At 36.9% G+C, this 18,868-nt stretch overlaps 1 protein-coding gene across 1 annotated transcript in view; it reads left to right on the forward strand.

Annotated features, from left to right (window-relative positions):
* ATP13A4 (ATPase 13A4) overlaps positions 1-18,868 on the forward strand; it is a gene marked incomplete at its 3' end in the record, with an annotated part of 104,324 nt that overhangs the window by 48,783 nt on the left and 36,673 nt on the right. Inside the window, exons 8-13 of the mRNA XM_084232212.1 lie at positions 3,647-3,716; positions 10,936-11,070; positions 12,809-12,982; positions 13,789-13,946; positions 14,542-14,730; positions 17,728-17,789. Of these exons, the coding sequence (XP_084088338.1) occupies positions 3,647-3,716; positions 10,936-11,070; positions 12,809-12,982; positions 13,789-13,946; positions 14,542-14,730; positions 17,728-17,789 (788 nt within the window). The remainder of the gene's footprint in view (positions 1-3,646; positions 3,717-10,935; positions 11,071-12,808; positions 12,983-13,788; positions 13,947-14,541; positions 14,731-17,727; positions 17,790-18,868) is intronic.

Raw genomic sequence — 18,868 nt, forward strand, 5'->3', positions numbered from 1 at the left:
ATTTGTGAAATATGAATAAGTGACAAAATATTTGAAGAGAATGATAAATTGAAGATGGTGGAAGTGGGATGGGGGGGTGGAGAAGCCTCTGTTTAATATTTTCTTTGCTCTTTACGTTTGATTGCTTGGTGCTCTTTGACAAAGCCCCAATCCCACTCTTGGCTTTCTGTTCTTCTACACTGGGACATCTAGGTGATCCTGGGAAAAGTCACAGAGAACATATCTGTTGGTTGGTTGCGCTAAAAATTCACGAATGCCAAGCCCATTTGGTCGTGCTTTCTATGTCTGGTTAGTTTGCTCTCCCATTCTCTGAAATAAAGTTTCAAACCAATCTCTCTTCAAGTTTCTGAGATACCAGCTGCCCATGTTCCATTTTTTCCCTCTGATTCAGTAGTAATATCACCACTTGTTTCACAAAAATAGAAACTGTCACTCAGAAATTTGCTCCATTGCTCACTGGCATGTCTCTGCCTTCCTCCTGCCCTGACATCTCATTACAGAGGAGCACAGATCCCTCTACCTGTGCTTGTGATGGCAACCCCCTCTCTATCTCAGAGGGCTTATGGGGACCATGAATGACCCTTTCTCACTCCCTGTCTCAAAGAGCCTTCCCATGAGTATTTAAACATGCTTAAACTTTTCCTAACTTGAAAAAATACCTCGAACAAACCAACCAATTCCTATTTTTGATCATGCTTCCAACTTCAGTTATTACTCTATCTCTGTTCTCGCTTTTACGGCAAAGCTTCTTGAGTACTTTCTACACATTCTCATCACTGACTTATCTCCCTCTCACCTCTCAGTGTACTGATGTGCTTCTCTTTCTTATGATGTCTTTTGTACAATACTTGTTAAGGTCATAACAATAACCCCAAGACCCATAGTTTAAATATTTTTTTTAATTCCTTTTTAAAAGAAAGTGTAACTAATGGGTATGGTAAAGAAAAAGTTCAACTAGAAGCAGTGTACACGAAGAGTCACTATGCCTCCCACCTTAGTTCTCCAGTGTCCAGGCTCCCTTTCAAGAGGCAGCCACTGGGACCAGATGTCCTATATGCTTTCAGTGATGTTTAGCACAAGTGCATTCATGCCTTTGACACAAGTGGAAGCACATATGTACACTGTTCTATACTTGGTGTTTCCGCCTACGTATATTTGAATGTATTTTAATATCTGCATAAATACATTTACTTAGATATACCATTTTTTTAAAAAAGCCTAATACTGATGGATATTTAGGTATTAGGTCTTTTGCTATTAAAACAATGTTGCAATGATGATTGCACATCCATCTTTTCACACATCCCCATATATATATGTTTATGAATATATATAAAGTACAAGTAAATATTTCTATATCAAATATGTATATAACAGGTATATATATATACCCTGTGCACACACAGCTATATTTATATATATATGCAGCATATATATTTATGCTGATATGGAGATGTAAAATTTCTATATTTGAAATTACTTAATCATAACCTAAGTATATTATTTTAATAGCTGTTGTCAAAATGCCTCTTAAGCAGTCATACCAAACTCCTCCAAGAGTAGATGAGTATTTGTTTTCCTTATCTTTGCCAATATAAGTGAAAATAGAATTCCAGAATTTTAATAGCATCTTTCATTATGAGTTAGGCATTTACTCATCTTTTCAGTTATTTGTATTTCTTTTACTGTGAAATGTATTTGTTTTCTTCATTAATTTTTATTGGGTTGTTGGTCTTTTGCTGGCTGATTTTATGCTCCTCCTCCCACAGTGGATAGTTTTTCTCCCAGTACACATATCATTAAAACTTTCAGTTTCAGTTGACATATTAGCTGTTCCAGAACTGCTTTTGGAAGTCTACTCCTTCCCTTTGGGTGCAGTGACAAACACTTTCAACCTCTCCAGTTGCTCTTTTCCATTCTCCTTTATACTTTGCCCTCCTCTCCCTGGCCTTTTAAAAAATCAGTGTGTTAAAATCAAAGAAATATGAAAAGATATAAAACTTTTATACAATGTGTACTTATCTTCCTATTTCTTACTTTTATTAGTTTCTTCTGCATTCTTTCAAAAAATTTTCAAATGGAACAAATACAAATACATGTATTTTATCTTATATAAAATGTACTTTTATATTATTTCCACCTACCTTTACTGTTATTAATGATATGTCTTGAGGGTCTTTTCATATAGTACACTGAGAGATTCATCGTTATTCTTATTGCTAATATGCCAATCATTTCTAAAGGTAATGACATTTGTCAAATTTATATATCTGTCTCAAGTTCAAATATAACCTTTGAGTTCCAAATTCATAGATCCAACATCCTATTTAACTCAATGTCAATTCTTTAGAAAAAAATTCTGTTGGTTCCATTGGTTATAATATGCTCCAAAAGCAGCTTCTGGTTTTTTCTTATTATTACCAGTTATAATGATGTATTTATGTATGCATGCAGCTGCAGGAGCAAATAAGTTCCTCTAAATTGAGAAGTAATTTGAGTGCGAAGAACAAAGCAGTCATGTCCATTAACCACACTTGATGTTTATTAGGGCAGGGGTCTTAAGCACCAAAGCCGGTAGGTTGAGCCAGGGTCCACAGGACTTCCTCTGACAGTAATCATCATATACCCTGTTTAGTGTATGTGATTTTTCTTGTGTGAAATTAATGATGCCAGATGTCTGGGGACAGTCACATATGTCTCTGTTCTACTAAAATTAGTAACTGAGTTATATATAGATCACCTGTTCAGGTTAACACACATGAAACAAACAATGGAGAAACTGGCTATCCTTGGAAAGTCGAGAGCAATTACTGGTCATGGACATATAATGATGTTGGTCTAAAATGGAGTAACTTAGGTGTTCCTACAGCATGTGATTACTTTATTAAATGTATTTTCCTCTTGTTATCTACTTTAATGCATGCACTAAATATATCTGTAAATTCCCTGGTGGTAAGAACCACATTGGTTTTGTTGATCATTCTATCCCCACCTCTTAGCATACTCTGCAACACGTAATGCTTGTTTTATAACTTTTGGGTGAATGCATAAAAAATTTAAATAGTGAGTTATAGAATACTTTTTGAGCCTATTTTATTTTAATAATCATTCTTAAGGCTTATATATCAGATCTGTAAATGATTTGAAGCTATAAAGTATTTTAAATGATAAAATCAGAATAAAAAAAATGAACATTGAATGACTGAGACCTTTAATTCCTCAGAACCAGGTAGATAGCATTTCACACAATAGTTCCAAATAAATATGAACTCAAATATAATTATATTTTTCTTTTGTTTTCTACTTATTCATTCTCAATTTCCCATACAGTTTATATATTAGATCAACAAACACTATGAAGAAGTAGTAGAAACCAATAAAATTAGATATTCTGATGCGGGATATTCCTACATAAAAATAATGCTGAGTTTCTTGAAGCTATTCCTGTATAAACACACATCTTGAATGATCAAAATTCTTGTTATCAATCTACTTAAAGAACTAAACACAAATTTATCATTATCAAAAACTTTAAAGTGGACAGAAGGTACTGGGAAATTCCTTTCTACTAAAGAATTACTGAATAATACCTGGGACTTATCTTTAAATAGGAAATCCTTTTCTAGTTTCCCTTCTTCTTTTTCAGCAATCTATAAAGCTCCACCATCTGGTTGAGTCACATAATAATGTTACAGTGTCTGTATATGGGAGAAAAGGTAAGTCCCATCATTTTAGATCTATGTGTTTTTCATATGGAACCAGAAAACCATTTAAATTTTTATTTCTGGTCATTCCTTTTACTGTCATCGTTATACACATCTTTTCCTTGTGCATTTACTTAAAGGGATGAGAAACATGAGGTTTCCACCTTAAAAAAACGTCAATGAGATCAAATAGACTTATAATAAACTAAACACATTTAAAATGTGCAATGTGATAGATTTTGACATTCATACCATCCATGAAATCAGCTCCACAATAAAGATAACTATTCATCACCCCCCCCAAATTTTTCTTATTATTTGTAATCCTGGCACCCCATCTCATTCTGCCCACTCCCATCCTCAGACTACCATGTTGTATGTTTAGAATTTTATATAAATGTTATACAGCTTGCATTTTTGTCTTTTATAATATATTTAGGTTAATTTATCTAGATCAAAGTTCATAGCTATTTTGAAACCCATTCATTTTACTAAGCATACTAATAGTTTATTCGTGAGTAGATATACCACTTTTGTTTATCCATTCACATGTAGAGTTGTTTACAGTTTTACCCTATTACAAGTAATGCTGCTAGGAACATTTGGACACATTTGTATGGATACACACTTTTGTTTCTTACCAGAAGATGCTTAACTGTGGAATGACTAGATTGTATGATGGGTAGACATTTAACTTTTCAGAAACTGTCAGACTGTTTTCCAAAGTGTTTGTATAATTTTATTCCTACCAGCCATGGCTGGTGTGTGAGTGTCTTTTGCTCCATATTCTTGCCAACACTTGGTATAGTTAATCTTTTTAATTTAACCACTTTAATAGGTATGTGGTTGTATCTCATTATTGTTTTACTCTGCATTTCCCTGACTGATGGCATAGAGCATCATATTAAGTGCTTGTTTGCTACTTGTATATTTCTTTAGTGAAGTGTCTGCCTAAATTATTTTATAAGATTGTTTTCCTATTAGTGATACGCTTTAAGGGTTCTTTCACTATTCTGGATTCAAACCCTTTATCCGATACATGATTAGCAAATGTTTTCTCTCACTCTTTGATCTTTTAATTTTCCTTACAGTATATTTCAAAGACAGATGTTTTTACTTTTGTTAAAGTACAGTTCATACATTTTTCCTTTTGTGGATCTGATTTTTGTGTCATATTTAAAAATTCTTTGTCTAGTCAAAGGTCATCAAGATTTTCTATGTTGTACTTTAGAAATTTTATTGCTTTAAGTCTGTGTTGTATTTTGAGTTTTTTTAAATTTAGATCCATTTTTGCAAGCATATATACAAGTGTTTCAATACCATTTGTTGTAAAGATCATCCTTTCTCCACTGAATTGCTTTTGTACTTTGTCAAAAACCACGCATACATGGTGAATCAATTTCTGCACTCCCTATTCCATTCTATGGACCTGTTTCCCTGCATTTATATAAATACCATGCAATGTGGCTTTATAAAAAGTCTTAAATATAACATTATTTTTCTTTGTTCTTTTGGTGTCTTTTGTTCCTGTTTTTTCAGAACTGTTTTGGTGATAGTGGGCCCTTTGCATTTCCATATAACTTTTAGAATCAACTTGGCAATTTCTACCAGAAAACATGCTGAGATTTTGAGTAAATTTTGTTGAATCTATAAATCAATTCGTGGAAAATTGACATATTAGCAAATGTGGCTCTTCTCACTTACAGACACAGTATATCTCTTTATTTAGGTCTTCTTTGTTTTTTCTCAGGAATGTTTTGCAGTTTTCAATTCATAGGTGTTTCACATTCTCTCTCAGATTTATCCCTACTATTTTCTGTTTTGTTGCTATTGCAAACAACATCTTAAAATGCAAATGTCCAATTGTTCCTTTGCTAGTAGTTCCCTCATACTATGCTGATTACTAGTTTGCTGTAAAGTAAGGGCTTCTGCAAGTCTTTGTGGCTCTCCCCTCTGGACAGTTCTCTTTCTCCAGTGTTCTGTTCTGGAAGCTCAACCACCTTTGTCTTCATAGACTCTCATCTCTGCTTAGAATGCAGAGAGACTGCTTCACTTGTCTGGGTACTTCATCCCTGCACAGTGACCTGAAACTCTTACAAGCAGTAAACCGGGCAATGAAGAGCACCTTGATTTGTTTCCTGTTTCTTCTGTTGCTTATGTTCAGTGTGGAAAAACCATTGTTTCCTATATTTTGTATGGTTTTGCTTTTACTAGTGGGGAGATAAATCTTGGCTGGAAGTAGAGTAAATCTTCACCTTGGAGGCGCTGATCATTTTTTAAAAAAGATTTATTCATTTATGCATACAAGAACTGGGGTGTAAGCCAGAGGTGCAGGGGCTGAGAGGATTCATCAGAGAGAGTGGGGAGCAGAACAGATAGACTGACTGAAATACACAGCTGAGGGGCGCAGCGGACGAGACAGGAGAGGTCTGCTGCGCCATGTGGGTTAGCTCCTAAGCCGGCCGGGGATTGAATTTGTGCAGCAGTGGCTGGCAACAGTAGTGCTGTTTTTACTCCTGCTCCACCAGGGAGGCCCCACAAAAATGGTCTGATCATTTTCTTGTCTTAACTTTTATGATGAAACATTTTTTGCGTATACAACAAATGGAGAGGATATGATCCAAATTCGGTGGTTACCAACTCAGGCTCACTGATTCTTGTTTGAATCTGTTCTACCATTTCCTTCACCTGGATTACTTTGAAACTATTCTGATATTATATTATTTCATTTAAAAATATTCATTTAATAAAGACTCATTTTAAATTCCTTTATCATATCTAACAATACGCCCTAATTAAAAGAAGATACCAATTATGTAGGCAGTGTTCAAATTTCCTCAACTAAACCACAAAATGTCATGCACATATATATGCATATTTACTCATATATATGTGTGTATATGTATTATATAATATATGTATTTTCAAATCAGAATCCGAGTAAAATCTCTATATTGCAGTTGGTTGATATACATTTCCTCCTCTATATATTATTGTTTATCCTCCAAATTTTTTGTTGAAGAAAGTAAATTGTCTTCTGGTTTCCATGATCTAGATTCTATTGATACACTTCTATAGAGTTATTTATTATGATTTTCTATCCTTGTACTCTTAAATTGGTAGTTATATCTACATACTTAAATTTTTGGTAAGAATACTTAATATTTTGTACTTTATTTGCCAGCTTTCAAATAACAGGTTGATTCAGTAGCATTTTCCAGGGGAATTTTTTTGGTGTCATTATGGATATATAATGTTAAACATGATTCATACATTTCCCTACACTGCAATTTTTATTCTATTTTTTCTCACATTGTCCCAACTTTACCCATTCAGAGCCTCTTCTGGTTGGCTCTTGTGTTTTCCTGGCATGACCCCAGTAGTCTTTGAATTTTTTTTTTAAAGATTTATTTATTTATTTATACAAGCACTGGGTACAGCCAGAAGCGTGGAAGGGTGAGAGAATTCACCAGAGCCAGAACGGGGAGCAGAACAGGCAGGGTGATGAAATACACTGCTGAGGGGAGCAGCAGGCGCAGCAGGAGAGATTTGTTGCATCATGTGGGACGCTCACCGGTGGCCAGGCATCAAACTGGCACTGCTGAGGCTGCGGGCAGCTTTGCAGCCCAGTGCTCAACTGCTGCGCCACCAGGGAAGGCCCAATCTTTGAATTTTTATTACTCTCTGGTAAGATAAGATATTCGAAACTCATCTTGTATTATTCCTGTTCCAAATCTAGACATGTCCATTTTTTCCAAAGAATTCTTAAAAGTTAAGTATGGCACTTAGTGACCTCAACAATAGTGTTAGGCAAACTCATTTCTCTGGCATTCACCAGTTTCTACACCTTTTAAAAAGACAACCTATTATGTTAAAGGCAACATGCATTATGAGTTCATATTGATATTTCCAATTCAAGTTTAGCACTATGGAATTTTTACTTAATTTTGTTGGGGGAACTACTGTCTTTCCTGTCCCCATACCAAAAGCAACAGATTACTCATTTACTTTATCCCTTTCTATACAATAACCTCAAAATAACGAGCAACATACTCAAAAATATGATTCCAAAAAATAATTTAAGATTTACTTTTAGAGTTCTTTTTCCTTGTTTGTGATATATCATTAGGAATGTCCAAATTATATATATATATATATACACACATACATATTATAAGTATTATATAAATATAATGTGTACTATATAATGTACATTAATATATGCATATATATTCTATTTTTCAATTATGCTCTAAAGTCACTTACAATAGTTCTCTGTATGGTTATGCCAACAATTTGATAGGTTCATATCACTTGACTTCTAGTATTGGATTTCAAATTTATTTTTGTATTGACTTGTAAAAATATAGTATAAAATGTCTACATGGTTTGAAAGTGAAATCCATAAAACAGAAGCCCTCCAGCATCTCTATTTCTTATCCCTCTTCTCTCTACCTTGTGTGCAATTCTCCCTATAGAATTCATTATTGCTTATTTTTATTTTTTCCTACATTAGAAAATGCAAATTATATAGGATACATTATATATATATGATTTATTATTTCAATGGTATAGTACTCTCTTGTGTGGAGGAGTCATTGTTTATTCAGTCAGTCCTCTACTGAATGATTTTTAAAAGTCATTTACTATAAAAGTAGTGCTATGATAAAAAGCTTTGTGCATCTGTTTTTTCATATTTTTGCCAGTCTATCTTTGGTATAGATTTTGAGAAACCAAATTGCTGAGTTAAAGAAAAAATGCACTTTTGCTAAGTAGATATTGGCAAATTGTTTTTCCATTAGAGAGAGTACCAGTTTGTATTTGCAGCAGAAATGTCTAAGAGAATGTGTTTCCCCTATAGCCTTGCCAACAGAATATGCTCACAAACTTTTCAATTTTTCTAATTAAATAGGTGAACAATGTTATCTCATGCACATTCTTCTCTTTATTTAGGAAATAATTAAAGCTTACAGAAAAGTTGCAAGAATAGTTCAAATATTTTTTTTCCTGAGTTGAGAATAAACCGCTGATTTGTGGCTCCTTGACTGCCATATATTTGAGTGTATATTTGTTTAAGACAAGGACATTCTCCTAATTAAATGACCATGCAGCAATTAATATCAGGAAGTTAATAATTGATGCATTAATGCCAATGGATGCTCAGATCCCATTTAAGTTTCACATTTGTCTCATGTTCTTTAAAAGAAAGGACCCAGGATCGCACAATACTGCTGTTTGTCATGTCTCTTTAATCTTTAGTCTTTCCTTGACTCTCAACCTTGACTCTTTCAACTCTCTTTATTTTGTAGACTGTCTCTTAGTTTGGATATGTCTGATGTTCCCTCATAATTAAACTCAGGTTCTGCATTTTTGCCTGGAATATCACAGAAGTGATACTGTGTTTTCATTGCCTCTTCTCAGCTGGTACATAATTTAAATTTGTCCTATTACAGCAACATTAACTTGCTTTACTTAATTAAATGGTGTCTGCCAGGTTTCTCCATTGTAAATTTGCACTTTTCCCTTTTGTAGTTGATAGTTATTTTGTGGAGAGACATTTTGAAGCTAAATAAATAAACCATCCTCATCAAGTTTTCACCCAGTAGTTTTATAATTCATTAATATTTCTTGGCTAAGTTAATTATTACTTTGATAGTTGCCAAATGGTGACTTTCTAATTTGTCTTTACTCCTACATTAATTGTCATTTCCCCCCCTACTCGTTGATTCATTTACTTATATCATTATAAGCTCATGACATTCCATTTTATTGGATGGGTTATAGGTCATTATTATCATTATTTCCTTTGATGCTCAAATTGTTACAGATTTAGATGGTCAGAGCCCTTTGCGTTGGTTTTGATGTTTTTTCCATCTGTTCCCATCACTCTTTGTGCCCTTCCTACTTACGGAAAAAGATATTCTGGCTTATACTATACTTTTCTTGGACTGACCTGGTAATCAGCCATTACTTTAAAGAACCTGATTTCTTTGGGGAGAGAGTAGAAGTTAGAAACTATAGTTTGAGCACTAGATGCACACATTGTTACTGGGTTTTCACTGCTCCCAGGCCCTCTCAGAGAACAGAATTAAAGAATAGGTGTATGAAACAAATCAGACAAGAAAACATTATATATGTCTATATCCTTATTTCATACACATTGACAACTGCATTATTTTCTACTGAAAACTGAGTTTTCACTGTTATATACAATTCTAAACCAAATACCAGAACTCATTCTAGTTTTATTTCTGTTTATATTTGTAATTTCCTTTTTTCAGTGAGAAACCTGGCTCCCATTAGCCTCATATATATACTAATTTGTATCAAACTCCTATTGAATGTGAGTTTAACTATGTAGAATATCAGACAATTTCAAATTAAGAAACAAAGACCTAACCCATTCTCCACCACTGTCAATGCCTCCAAGGCTCTCACTCCCTTCCCCTGCACTCATCCTTTTCACTCTGCTCAGACTCCAAAATGCCACATCAGGTCGCTGCCACCATGAACCCCTCTCCGCCACCCATCCCACAAGTGCATGTCACTGTTCACCTCTTCCTGGGCCTCTCGCTGCCTGCACCAGACCTTGTACACTGGTGTTGCCATTCTAGCTTCTAGTGCCAGGAGCTGGCACTACCTGTCTCCTCGCCCACCCAGTTCTCTCTGTGGATGCCTCTTTTGCTTTGTCCCTAAAAAGCTTTCAGCTTTGGGAAGAGAAAAGAAAGGAGAGAAACAAAGGCAGGCAGGAAGGAAGGAAGAAATTTTCATTTTTCTTATTATGAGTAAGAATGAGTATTTTTCATTTGTTTTAACATGCCACTTGCAGTGTGTGTGTGTGTGTGTGTGTGAACTGTTAGCCTCTAGCAATTTTGCTCTGTGGTCACTTGCTGTACAATTCTTATCAGAAACACTTTTTATATTAGAAATATTACTCTTGTCTGTGTCTATGACTTTCAAACATATTTTCTGAACTGTGAGAAAACCTAACTTATCAGGTACCCTTTTCTTTGTTTACTTATTTTTCTTGATACATAAAGATCTTTATTTTCTACAATTGAATTTTATGCTTTTTTTCCTTACTGTTTCCAGATTTTGAATCAATGGTGAGGAATAGCCTCCTTAAAAATATACTCTGGCTGCTTTTTTATTGATTTCTAATTTAGGTAGATATTGGATTGTGTTTTTGTGGGAAAAAACCTGATTTAACGCTGTCTCCTCCCTGTTTCAGTTGGAGTCCAAGAGCTGGAATCACGCTTCCTGGTCCCTGGAGATCTATTAATTTTGACAGGGAACAAAGTGCAGATGCCATGTGATGCCGTCCTGATTGATGGCAGCTGTGTGGTCGATGAAGGCATGCTGACAGGTGCGTACCTCCGTATCTCTAGCTTGTAGCCTCTGCAACCCCCTTCACCAGGTCCCTCCTCTTCTAGAATGTCAATGGCCAGACCTGGGCTGCTTATTCTTGCTCAATCTCACTAAACAGTTCTGCTCCGGCTGGTTCTGAGAGTTCAAATTAAAGCTGCTTCTCAGGTGTTCTTTGATACAGTCATGACTTTCTGAAAGTGCTTAGCACTTTCTTCTTGAACCGAGGGGTTATTAAAACTGTCATTTATCTGTGGAGATCATTAGATGTGTCAGAATCATGTGGCTTCCGTTTAGCATTTTTATATAAAATATGTCTTCTGGTAGATTTGGAAGGGCTGAAAACCATTAATGACATCCTGAAATGCACGGGGTCAAATCTGAGATCTTCCTAGCTTGGCTTAAAATGTGGAAAATTTTATGATGCAAAACTGGGCAAATCTGTTGCCTTTAGTTCCACTCTAGGTATGTTGGCCAAACCATATTTCACTTGCTAAGTAGTGGGATGGAGGTGGGTGGGACCTTAGAGATGATTGCATCTCACAAATGTGGAAACTCTGGTTCAGAGAAGAGATCACAGTGTCAAGGGCACTTTAAGTTCTCACTCACATGTGCGCTTATGGGGAGATGTGGTGCTATTTCTGTGAGATAAAGAAGAACTGTAAAGTCTTTTTCAGAAATGGAATGGGATGCTGTGAACATACATTGATGTACTGTGGTTGCCATTAAAATCTCCACTTCTTGCAGACTGATCAGAGAGGCATAACATGGAGATAAGAACACACAGCATCCTCTTATGGGGGGGGGGAAGCATGGTTGGTCAAGTTCTTTTCTCTAAGGAATCCATAGATTCATGAAAATTCTTGGGTGCTAGAACTTTTACAATGCCAAATACATTTTTTTTCTATTGAAAGTGATGCTACTATATGTAGGGTCAGAACATGTCTCAGAATATGTCTCTACTTTTATACTACGCACTGCAAAAACAAATTGAAAGTTTTACAAACTGTTCCTCAGAACAAATGGACCTCGTTTGGTGGGGAAAATAACCTGATTTTGTCAAAATTTGCTAAGCAAGCCTGGCACTCTCTTATGTTGCCACAAATGGCATAAGTGGGGCTTTCAGCCTTTTTATGGGGGCGGTGATATCACATTTATATGCAAGAGTGCATGCTTTCTACAGAACAGGGAATGAATTGAAGTCTGGTGTGATTGAAGGCTGGAGGTGCAGTTGGGAACTGTTCACACCTAAGAGGAGAAATCCTATATTGTCAAAATATTAACAAAGATGTAAAACAATGGTACTTTATTAATAATTTTAAAAAGATGAAAAGCTGAAAATCTCCCAGCTATTACCTTCCACCAATGCCTGATGAAAAACATTTAAACACTTAAATACATGCATGAAGGGTACTCCATGCCTAGGCCCCTGCACAGTTCTCACACAGTCTAGACTGCTCCCTCCATGTTTATTTCCAGTCTATTTTAGCAGACATGTTTGATTTTAAAGTACTCATGGTATTAGTGACATGCTATTAACTTTATCGGTTTGCATGTCTGATTCCTCCTCTGGACTATAACCACTTAAAATAAGAACTATACTTCTCTCCTTGTATCCCCAGTTAGCACTGGGTTGCTCCCACCATGTGGCAATCTCACAGCAAATGTCTGCCAGTGTGTGTGTGATTTAAATGAGTGCAGGTATCCACTTCACAAAATAAGATGCTTATTTTCTGTAGGAGAGAGTATCCCAGTCACTAAAACTCCATTACCCATGATGGATAGCTCTGTGCCCTGGAAAACACAGAGTGAAGGGGATTACAAACGGCACATCCTCTTCTGTGGAACCGAGGTTATCCAGGCCACGGGAGCTTGTTCTGGGGCCGTGGTGAGAGCGGTGGTGCTGCAGACTGGTTAGTTAGCATCTCTTTTTGTTATTGTTGTTATTTAAATGAAATAATTTCACTCAGTTTCTAGTGCCTTAAATTTATTGGGTAAAGAGAAATCTTTAGATAACAACCCAAATATATATGTATGTTTGTGTGTTTAAAAATCTGTATATTTTAAGTGTGAACACTCATGCATTTTATTAAAAATAATATTGGTGACTATAATTATTATTTATGAGCTGAAGTTTATAAATTGTTTCCACATATCAAGTGGAATAAAGAGTCTACTGTTCCCACTCTATACGTGAATAGACTGAAGCAGACACAATTCAAGTGACTTTTTGAAAATCATACAGTCAGTGAGAGAAAGAACTGGACCTAAAACTCAGGTCTTCTCACCCAAAATCCCAAGTTAGAAACTGAAAACTTGACTCTCAAAAGTATTAGACATGCTTCATCAGTTCATTACTCAGCCATTTAATATAAACTCAAGTGACTTGTGAGTTGACACGCTCATGGGTGGTTTCTTTACAAAAGAAGTTATATATTGGGAAAGCTGTGTCCTGCCCCAGTGCGGTGGTTTCCTATCACTGTGATGCATTAAAATTCAAATTAGAAGGAGGAGACCATAGAGAGTCCTAGGACCTGAAGTAGTAAGATATTTCCATTTTAGTACCTATGTATTTCCCCGGTTATCCTTTAGATGTGTTTGAGTTTAACCACTGTCTAAATATCTCTAGAGAAAAAGAAAGGCTATATGGTGGTTTAGAAGAACACTCATAGTAGGTTTTGTCATCCTGAGAGTGTGGGGTATGTGTTTGCTGCTTCAGGATTCAACACTGCAAAGGGGGACCTTGTGAGATCCATTCTATACCCCAAGCCAGTGAACTTTAAGCTCTACAGGGATGCCATCATGTTCCTCCTGTGCCTCGTGGGGACAGCCACCATTGGGATGATCTATACTTTGTGTGTCTATGTGCTCAGTGGGGTAAGCTCTTTTGTTCTTTAAATACATGTACAGTTACACTCATCTCTGTGTATTTTATACACTGCAGTTGACCTTTTCAAGAGCATGGTTTACAAACCTGGGAAACAAAGCCAAACATGGAGACCTGTTATATACTTCTGTTCCCCAATATAAGCAGTTGATCATGAAGTTCCTTAGTAACAGATCTAATAATATAAAAACTCTTTGTTTATTGAGATACTAATATGCTTCTTCTCTTGCATGCTTTCCTTACATTATATATTTTTTTCATTTTCTGAGAGTATATTTTTTTGATAATGTAGTATGTTTTAGCTCTTAAATAAAACCCGTATAATGGATGTTGGTGTGGCCTTCGCTAACTGATGCAGTGTTCTCTGCTTGAGCTGTGTGAATGGCCACAAGCCCTCTCATTGCACTTTGTCAATATACACAGAGAGCCAGAAACATGTTCATACCCTTAGACCCACTCTTATCATTTCCAGGAATTTCACCTAAAAAAGTAAACAAAAAAGTCATATACTTTTATAAAAAAGTCATAGAACTGATCATTCTATTGATCTATTGACACAACAGCTAAAGAGCCTCTATCTTCTAGGAACCTGCCGAGGAGGTGGTGAAGAAAGCCTTGGATGTTATTACAATTGCAGTCCCTCCCGCTCTGCCTGCTGCCCTGACCACGGGTATTATCTATGCCCAGAGGAGGCTGAAGAAGAGAGGCATCTTTTGCATCAGTCCCCAGAGGATCAATGTATGTGGACAATTGAACCTTGTCTGCTTTGATAAGGTATGTGGGTTTCATCCTCGTTCTCATCTCCATTTTATCAACAGTGCCATCATGTATAGGTGTTTTATGTTCTTGTGAGGCAGGAAATACAGGGTGTGGGGACCTGGTTTCATTTCTGTCTGATTGGGTGTGTGATTTAGGAAAGTGAGGCCTCTTGATCTCTCTGATTCTGAAGTTCAGAGGAAAGGGAAAGGGTACTTGCATAGGAGTATATTTTGGGGTTGTTTCAGCTCCAATATTCTCTGAAACCCAATTAATTAAAATAGCATTCTATTACTCAACAGTTAAAACCCTCAGATAAAAACCAAAATCCTTAATGCCAAGGTATTGCCTGGTATATAGTCAGTGCCCAATAAATATATTTTTTTAATTCATGAATGAATAAAAAAGGAAGAGTTTAAAATTTTTTCTAAGATTATTTATTTATGCATAGAAGAATTGAGGTATAGGCCAGATGTGTGGGGGTGAGAGGATTCACCAGAGACAGAGTGGGGAGCAGAGCAGGCAGATTTACTGAAAAACACTGTTAAGGGGAGCAGCAGATGAGACGGGAGAGGTCTGCTGTGCCATGTGGGTTAGCTCCCCCGCTGGAGATCAAACTCAGGCCACAACAGTGATAGTGCTGAGATTTAACCCGTAGATCACCAGAGAGGCCCAGTTTTTAATTTAACTATGCAATACTATGAGACTTGATTGCAATAAAGCCCCCATCAAACCCTTACTCTATTTTCCCATCTCTAGTATATTGTTCAAAATTATCCTTGGATACATGCTCGTTACTCCAATCAGTCTCTTATGGCCTCTCCCCTTGAATGTGTTCTTTTAGTCCGTACACACATATGCTGGGAGTGAAGGTGAGAGTTGTGAAAGGATACGATGGAAATGAAGTTTTAATTTATAAAGGTTATTGAGTGACCACAGGGAGAGATCAATGCTATTTAAAGAAAAATTTGTTACTCCCAGCCCCCCTAGAAAGGAGAGTCATGGCTCACAGTGTGCAGGACCCCAGACAATGTCTGACTGTGATTAGGAAGCAAGGAAAGGAGCTAAAGGAGCATTGAGGCCATGGACTTAACAGGGACGGGAAAGGTAAAGCAGGACAGGGTGACAGCTTATGCTTGGCCAGTTTTTATGGTTTCTTTCTTTTTTTTTAATTTTTAAAAGATTTATTTATTTATGCTTACAAGATCTGGGGTATAGGCCAGAGGTGTGGGGAGTGAGAGGATTCACCAGAGACAGAGTGGGAAACAGAACAGGTGGATTGACTGAAATAAACTGCTGAGGGGAGCAATGGGCGAGTCAGGAGAGGTCTACTGCACCAGGTGGGCAGCTCCCTGGCTGGGGATCCAACTCATGCTACAGTGGCTGCGGATAGCTTCATAGGTTGTGTCTTAACCTCTTGCACCAATGGAGAGGCCCCAGTTTGCATGGTTTCTATGAGTTTTCAGCTATGGGGAGGCCCCTAGTTTACCAACTTGATCCTAGGGTGACTAAGGCTGAGGAATATTGTCTCTAGGGGAGCAGGACTGATGGAGGAGGTGTGGCTCCTGACTGGTGAGTTGGCATATGGAATGCTGTTGGCTGAGTCCCTTGCTGTCTCGGAGAACTGGCTAGCCCGAGAGAGAGAGGCAGGCTACTCCCCATCAGAAAGGTTTAAGATGCCAAAACATTGTGTTGTACAGAAAATTAAAAAATATAGGCAATACAATGACATTGTTGGCTGGTGAATATGGACAAAGGCATGGCATCAGGAGAGCAGAGTGTGATTTTGACTAGAGAAGGACATTAATGATAGGAGAGGGTATTTATAGATGTTGAATGCTTGGCTCAGAAAATTTTACATGTTCTTTGGGCAGTGGGGAACCATTTAAGTATTTTTTATTGTTGCCTTCCTTTTTCATAATTTGTATGTTTATTGAGGTAAAATAGACATAACATAAAATTTACCATTTTCATCATTTTTGAGTGGTGTTACATGCATTCACAGTGTTGTGCAACTGTCACCACTATCCATCTCCAGGCTTTTTTCCATCTTCCCAAACTGAAACTTCATACCATTCAACAGGTTTTTGATGGCATAGATTTCATGGGATCAATGCGTTATTTTATAATTACTAAAATATTAGAGAGCTCTACCAAGACCAAATGGTTGACTTGGCTCTTGCCAACATTTCAATATCATTTTGTGGTCACACTAGCAAGACAAAGAAAGATGTTCTATTTATGGGGTCATGTCATCCTTGGCATGGAAAATGAAGAGGTAATTAAGACATGGATTTGAATCAAAATTTAGTAGTGACTGTGCAGTTGTCATTGTTATTAGCTTTTATTCTATGCCAGATATTGGATCTAGTGCTTCATTTTACTTTCTCATTTAATCTTCACAACAACCTTATACAATTATGACCATGTTGCAGATAAAGGCTCTGAAGTTTAGAGGGAGTAAACAGTTTGTCCCTGTCCTGCAGTTGGAGTTTTACTCCAGACAAAGACCTTCATCATTATGTACCCTGAGAAAAATACCAAGAAGCATTACCTTCCTACCAAATAGGTGTCAAATAATAGCCTTTTCTTTAGAAGTGTGAAAAATTCTACTCTCGTTGCTAATTTTTACTGAAATATCTTTATCTTCTGCCATAAATGGGAATTGTCCCACTGACTCCTGCAGCCTTACCAAGGACTTACTCATCCATTCTGTCTACCATTAGAGCCTCAAAACAAATCTTTGAAATATGTAAGGTCGAAACTATTTTCTTCCTTTTATCACCAGGAACGCTGAAGTTCTAAGATCTTAAGCATCCATTTGTCATATAACTGGTACAAGCTCATCAAAGCTTCTACCCAGGTCTCCAGATACATTTCTTATTTTCTTGTTCCTTGGAGTGGTCATCTCAATATTATGTTTGTGAACATATTTTCCTGCTAAAACATACCTTCTTGGTCTCCACCCTGTGGTTACTGGACCTTCAAAGTAAACTGGTGCTTATTTCTGTTTAGACAGGCACCTTAACAAGGGATGGCTTAGATGTCTGGGGAGTCGTGCCCTGCGAGAGGAGTGGGTAAGTAGCTTGTATTAAATGTAGTTTGTCTTTTCCCAGATTTCTGCATTTTCTCCTGAAAGCTAATAATAGAGACATTTTGGCTTTGATTTTGGCAAGTTGTGGTGGCCAGGATATCTTCATTTAATTTCTCTTCTTGAACACTTCCAGGTTTTACCAAAACGTGTGTTTTCCCCCACATCCCAGTTCTTGTCCCATACTGCTAAAACATCCAACAGATGATGGTGAAGTAAATACTTGCTAAAATGTAATTTGCTTTCAGTAGATTAGTCAGGGATATGAAATTGTTCCAGTGTAACTAACTTGGATGATGCTAGAGGGCTGCCCTTTGGGGAGGTAAGGTGTCTGGTACAAGCTGAAGCCTTTAGGTGGGCCAGGAGGCACTTGCATATTTTGAATTTCAGGAAGAGAAACTTGTTGAACCATAGCTAGTGTACTCATGGTACTTGGTATTCTACTTCTGGGAATTCTGCCTTCTGACTGCTGGAAACTCCTCTTTCCTAGCCAGGAAAGACTCAGTTTTGGCAGTTTGGTGTGGTAAAGATTAGCAGGGCCCTCTTTTCTGGCCCTCTTGTGGCCATGTCTGAGTTTGCTTCCTGTTCCTTGTCTGCTTTTTCTCTCCGGGGCAACTCCAATGTGATGAGAACATGAAAAAGCTGACATTCAGGTTTTTTTTTTTTTTTTTTTTTTTTTTTTTTAATGAAAGTATTTCCCTCTCCTACTTGCAACCTAAAATTGCAAAGCATCTATGCCAAAAATTTATATTTTGATTTTTTTTGCATTTTTCAGATGACATGCAAGTTAAGCATAAAATATTTTCATTATTTGTGTTTAATACACCTTTATATTAAGATACTATTTATTTTGGGACCTTGCTGGTGGCACAGGTGGTTGAGTGCAGAGCTGTGAAGCTGTCTGCAGCCTCTGCAGAACGACTTTGAGCCCAGCCAGCTGCTGAGATACCCACATGGCGTAGCAGACCTCTTTGGTCTTGCCTGCTGCTCCCCTCAGCAGTGTATTTTGGTCAGTCTGCCTGTTCTGTTCCCCATTCTGTCTCTGGTGAATCCTCTCACCCTCCC

This window comes from Talpa europaea (assembly GCF_964194135.1).
Source record: "Talpa europaea genome assembly, chromosome: 4".
In the NCBI taxonomy this organism is placed as follows: domain Eukaryota; kingdom Metazoa; phylum Chordata; class Mammalia; order Eulipotyphla; family Talpidae; genus Talpa; species Talpa europaea.